This window comes from Magnolia sinica, chromosome 15, assembly GCF_029962835.1.
Source record: "Magnolia sinica isolate HGM2019 chromosome 15, MsV1, whole genome shotgun sequence".
NCBI classification, from domain to species: Eukaryota; Viridiplantae; Streptophyta; class Magnoliopsida; order Magnoliales; family Magnoliaceae; genus Magnolia; species Magnolia sinica.
The window spans coordinates 50,655,842-50,661,760 of record NC_080587.1 but is presented as its reverse complement, the minus strand read 5'-3'; the positions used below and the strand labels follow the sequence as shown (position 1 = coordinate 50,661,760).

The following is a 5,919-nucleotide window of genomic DNA, read 5'->3' as shown; positions in this document are numbered from 1 at the left end:
CAGTATGGTGCATTTCTAAAGGTGGGCATCGAGTCGAGTTGGACCAGATTGGTCCAACTCAACTCAGTCTGAAATTCTCAATGAACTCACCCGAACTCAATCTGATCCGGGACCGAGTCTGTGTCATCAACTCGATTCAATCCGTTAAACTGCTAGCCTGACCCGAATCGAGTCCGACTCGGTCAGAGAAACCAAGTTGAATCTGGTTGGGTACGGTTCGGATTCAATCTTCTGTTTTAATTTTATTTTTTAAAAAAATTAAAAATATAATTTTCACTGTTAAAAATTTCGTAGGGCCCACTATAATGTTTATTTTCCATCCAATTTATTAATAAGGTCACAACTACATGGATGAAGAGGAAAAACAAATTTCATATTGATCTGAAACTTTTGTGACCCCTAAAAGAGTTTTAATGGTAGGCGTTCAACCCCCCACATCTTTTTGTAGTGTGGTCCACTTGATCTTTAGATCTGTCTCATTTTTTGGCTCAAGCCTTAAGACGAGCCCACCAAATAGATGGACGGTTTGGATCTAACACATACCTTATGATGATACCCACAGAACTTTTGATGTCAATACACCAACTGGCCTGGTGCGTGGTACACCTGCCAATCCACTTCCTTTATCTTCTTTCTGAAGCAGATTGCGTACTGAGTAACTCATCACACTAAACATAGTGAGTAAACTCTGTGGGGTCTACCGTGATTTATGTATTTTATCAAGTCCTCCCATCCAATTTACCAAATAATTTTAAGACCTTAGTTAAAAAACGAAGCATATACAAGTCTAAAATGGACCACACCATAGGCAACAATGTAAATTGAATGTCTATCGTTGAAAAATTCTTGGGGGCACAGAAAGTTTTTGATCAAGATTATATTTGTTTTTTCCCTTCATCCATGTTTTTTTGATCTTATGAACAGTTTATATGACAAATAAACATCATTGTGGGGCCTAGTAAGGTTTCAATGGTGGAAATCATAATTTCCAAGGTTTCCTGTCATTTGGTCCACTTGAGCTTTGGATAAGCTTCAATTTTTGTCTCAACGCCTAAAATGAGGTTAAAAATGGATGGATGGTGTGGATAAACCAAGTACATTCACAGTGGGCCCAACTGAGTTTACTCAGTAGGATAAGAGCGTTACACAATCCGATTTCCTTCTTTCTTTTCTTGTGTCAAAATTCGGTGCTCGATGCACCTTGAGCCATGAGCTGATAAGACGGATTGGCTACTCTCCCTACCACCAGCCAATGGCTGGTGGTCGGTGCTCTGTGGACCCCACCATGATGTATTTATTTCATTCATGTCGTCCATCTATTTTTCTAGATCATTTTATGTTATTAAATTAAAAATGAGGTATATCTCAATCTCAAGTGGACAACATTACAGGAAACAATGTTGAATGAACGTTGTGCGGATCAGTTCGGATTGGCTATTGACCCGAACTTGACTCTTTGTGCGGTTAGATCTGAGTGGGCCTACTCGATCTGACCCGATCCTGGCCTTTGATTTGGGTCAGATCAGATCTGACCGGTTTGATCGGGTCGGATCCTGCCCAGCTCGATGCATTTCCCATGATATAATTCCCTGCGAATTTGAAAACGGTGGTGGCTCATCCTCCTCACATCAGTCACTCATGGTCGTCTATCAGGACCATCCAAATCGTGAAAAATCTTAGTGATGAAGCAACCGTAACCATCCAATTGATGTTAATCAAATAAATGGTTAATAAAAGTAGAACAGTGAGTGGTCCAATTTTCAAGCGAAATATTCCATAGTTACTATCGTCTGTTTTTTTTTGTTTTTTTTCAATGCTCTATCCACATTTATACCAGCGACCTTGGATGTTCAGGATTATCTTATGCAACATCAAAATGACAGTTTACCCCTTTTACTTCTAAATCCTCTCCTTCAAATAGGTTTTCTTTTGCACGCCCATTTCATTTTATGTAAAATCGTTTACTTCAATCCAAATACACCTATTATTTACCTCCATTTACTTCCTCTATTTACTCCCATCGAAACGGCCTTATAAATACTACCAGATATCCAACCTTTCATGGACCCTACCTCCCCCCACCGTCTCTCTCTCTCTCTCTCTCTCTCTCTCTCTCTCTCGATGGCCAGATTTGGTCTAGAAAACCCTGAAATAGATCACCACGAGAAACCAGTACTTCCCACTCTGGCATCTTCCTACAATGATCACATCCGCCCCCTACTTGATGCTGTTGATCGTCTCCGACACTTCAAGGTATTTAACCTTTCATGCACCATCTCTTCCTTTCTCTGTCGAAAACATAATATGAACTCTCTTCCTAGTTCATCTACTTCTCTCCAAGAGAAAATGGCTATGAAAGATCACCCCGAGAAACCAGTACTCCCTCTGGTCTCTTCCTATAATGATCGCATCCGCCCTCTCCTTGATGCTGTTGATACTCTCCGACACTTGAAGGTGATGGAAGAAGGCATTGAACTTCCAACCATAGTCGTAGTTGGAGACCAATCAAGTGGCAAATCAAGTGTACTCGAGTCACTTGCTGGTATCAGCCTTCCCCGTGGACAAGGCATCTGTACTCGTGTCCCACTCATCATGCGCTTGCAAAACGTCCCCACCGACGAACCACAAATGCACCTGGAGTATCAAGGAAAGATAGTCCTGACATCAGAAAATCAAATCTTAGATTCTATCAGCATGGCCACGGATGAGATTGCAGGCAATGGAAAGGGCATCTCCAACACTCCTCTCACTCTTGTAGTGAAGAAAAAAGGCGTTCCTGATCTTACCATGGTCGATCTTCCTGGAATAACACGTGTTCCAGTCCACGGCCAACCTGAGGATATCTATGAGCAGATATCCAATATCATCATGGAATACATCAAACCAAAGGAGAGCATTATTCTCAATGTTTTATCAGCAACCGTTGATTTTCCAACATGTGAATCAATTCGGATGTCTCAACGTGTTGATAAGACTGGGGAGCGAACATTGGCTGTTGTTACGAAAGCTGATAGGGCTCCTGAAGGTTTGCTAGAGAAGGTAACTGCTGATGATGTGAACATTGGCCTTGGTTATGTTTGCGTGAGGAATCGAATTGGAGATGAAACTTATGAAGAAGCAAGGATCGAGGAGGCAACATTATTCAAATCTCATCCGCTTCTCTCCAAAATTGATAATTCGATTGTTGGAATACCAGTTCTTGCTCAAAAGCTGGTTCAGATTCAAGCAAATAGCCTATCCCAATGCTTACCAGATATCGTTAAGAAAATCAATGACAAGCTCAACAAGCATGTCACTGATTTGAATAACATGCCGCAGAATCTTACAAATGTTGCTGAGGCAACGCAAGCTTTCATGCGCGTTGTTGGTGCTGCGAAAGAATCACTTAAGAAGGTGCTTTTACGTGGTGAATTTGAAGATTTCCCCGACGATGCGAAAATGCATTGCACTGCTTGGATGGCGGAAATGCTGGATGGGTTCTATAAAGACTTGCAATCTAAGTCTCTTGATAATTATTCGACATCTTCCTGTGCTTTCTTAATGTTGGAAATTGGGGTTTTAGAGGGGTCGAAATGGATTGGGCTTCCTAATTTCCTTCAGCGGACGGCTTTCATCGCATTATTGCAACAGAAGGTGAATCGAATTGCCCTTGCTCCATTGGATTTTATTCAAAGTGTCTTAACCAACATCGAGGAAGTTGTCATTCGCATCGTTTCAGAGCACTCGGAGGAGTACCTGCAGCTGCAGTCAATGACTAAAAGGGCAGTCCATAATCTATTTGACAAGATGAGGGATAGGTCCGTTAAGCATGCTAAGGAGATTATTGAAATGGAGAAGATTGCTGATTACACCTCAAACTCTGATTATGTGAAGACATGGAGCAGTTTAATGGAGAATCAAAAGACATTTATTGAGGTAATACAGGACCCTAATATGGGGACAAAAATCATGTTTCAGGGCTTCGGTGAAGTTGAGGTTGGCCATTTGAGGCAACACTCACTGTCGATGCTTGAGCAAGCATTCGACATGAAAATGAGATTGACTGCATATTGGAGGATTGTGTTGCTGAGGTTGGTCGACAGTATGGCTCTTCATCTTCTCTTTAGTGTTAAGAAATTGGTTGAAAGGGAAATGGAAGAGGAGATTGTTGATGAATTGATGGGGTCACACACTGGTGGGATCGAAAGGATGTTGGAAGAATCGCCATCTACTACTCAGAAGCGTGAGCGGCTGAACAAGAGCATTAAGTTGCTTAGGGATTCAAAGGATGTTGTTACGAAGATAATGGATGGCATTGCAGCAAGGCACATTTCTGATTAGGGTTTCTGTTTGCTAGTTTTGATTTTCTTCTTTGTTAGGGTTTTATCTTTCTTGTTCTGTTTTGCTCGTTTCCATGGCATGCTGGCCATGTGAACTTCGTTTATTATAGCATGTTATGCGTTTTGGTTTTAGTAATATGAAATTAATTAGTATGTTTCTTACATTACCATGTTGGATTCTCTTTTCCCTCTTTGACTATTAATCGTTAGGATCATATCGAATGCATTATAAAGAATAAGAAAGATGATCATCTACCCCACTTTAGTAAAACCTCAGAAAGTGGTTATTTTTAATCTCTTAATAATGATTTTCTTTTTAACGACTTCCACAGCCCTTTCTCGCCTAAATACACAAGGGGTGGCAATTGCTCGGGGTAGGCTGGACCCAGCCCTTGAGGATAGTTGAGACCCTACTTTCGATCTCAGCCCATGTCTGGCATAGGCCTAGCTCAGCTGGCTCAACCTGAGCTCGAAAAAATGTTTGGCAGACCCAGCTTGGCCTGGAATTGTTAAAATCCTCATTTTTCACCTAAATGTTCCTAATCTATCTGTTGATCAAATGGGTAACACATGTGAAAACCCTTAAATGAATCAAAATTATACATTCAATAATGGATGGGTTCCTCGATCGAGGAACAAAATGACATTTGTAGGAGGAAAGACAGATATGAATCGGGTTAGGTTGGGCCAGGTAGGGCTAAAATGACTTGTCCAAGCCATGACCGAAATTGATTGGGCCATGCATGTTAGACCTATGCCTAGCATGCGGCAAAACTAGTTATTCAAAGTTGCGTTGGACTCCCTGAACTCCCCAACTCATTAGAATAATACATGAGAAATATGTAAATTGAAACTAAACCATCCAAAAATGGTTGGCCCACTTTATATCATAGACCAAATATATTAGAGACATAGATTAAACAATCTAAATAATGGCCCTACTCTAGATAGATCATAAACCACCACAAAATAGTGAAAGTAATATGTTTCGGTTGTCAGATTTGTGGATACCGAATGAATTACTCTTGTATTTAATTTCAATTTGAGAATAGTATATTATCTTTTAAACGGAATAGAAAATGTTCCACATTAATTGTACAAAACTGAACTGGACTATTATATTTAGTTCCAGTCTTTTTCTCAGGCATAATCAAAGATTTTCTTGTATCCAAACAGGCCATCGGTTTGATAAAATGGTTGATTTGGTAATCTAAGCTGACAAGCTATGGAGACGATTGCTTACAGGGGTGGTTACATGCATGCTCATCATATTACAATGGTCGATGCACATGGGCATTTAAATTGCACAGTTGGCACATATTGACTTGAGCATTGCAAATGTTGGGGTCACTGTAGATAGTTTGTATATCATGCGTTCAATGATGACAGCCATCCAATTTTTCCTTCGAAGTTCGACCACTCATTATTTTACTTTAACCCTCCTTCGAAATTAATTTTATATGTACCATATGTACACTGTTATAGGAAAATTTGAGCCAAACCCAACAAAGGCCAACTCGGGGAAGCCGACGAGCAGAGTCTTGGAGTAATAGCACTACATTCGAGCCAACCGTGCTTCCGAACTACGGTTCCAAAACTA

At 40.6% G+C, this 5,919-nt stretch overlaps 1 protein-coding gene across 1 annotated transcript; it reads left to right on the top strand.

The window, feature by feature from the left end:
• The first annotated feature begins 1,813 nt into the window (after nucleotides 1–1,813).
• LOC131227645 (dynamin-related protein 4C-like) lies at nucleotides 1,814–4,481 on the top strand. The gene has a single exon (XM_058223448.1). The coding sequence runs from the start codon at nucleotides 2,062–2,064 to the stop codon at nucleotides 4,318–4,320; it is 2,259 nt and encodes a 752-aa protein (XP_058079431.1). The 5' UTR covers nucleotides 1,814–2,061; the 3' UTR covers nucleotides 4,321–4,481.
• Nucleotides 4,482–5,919: the final 1,438 nt, after the last annotated feature.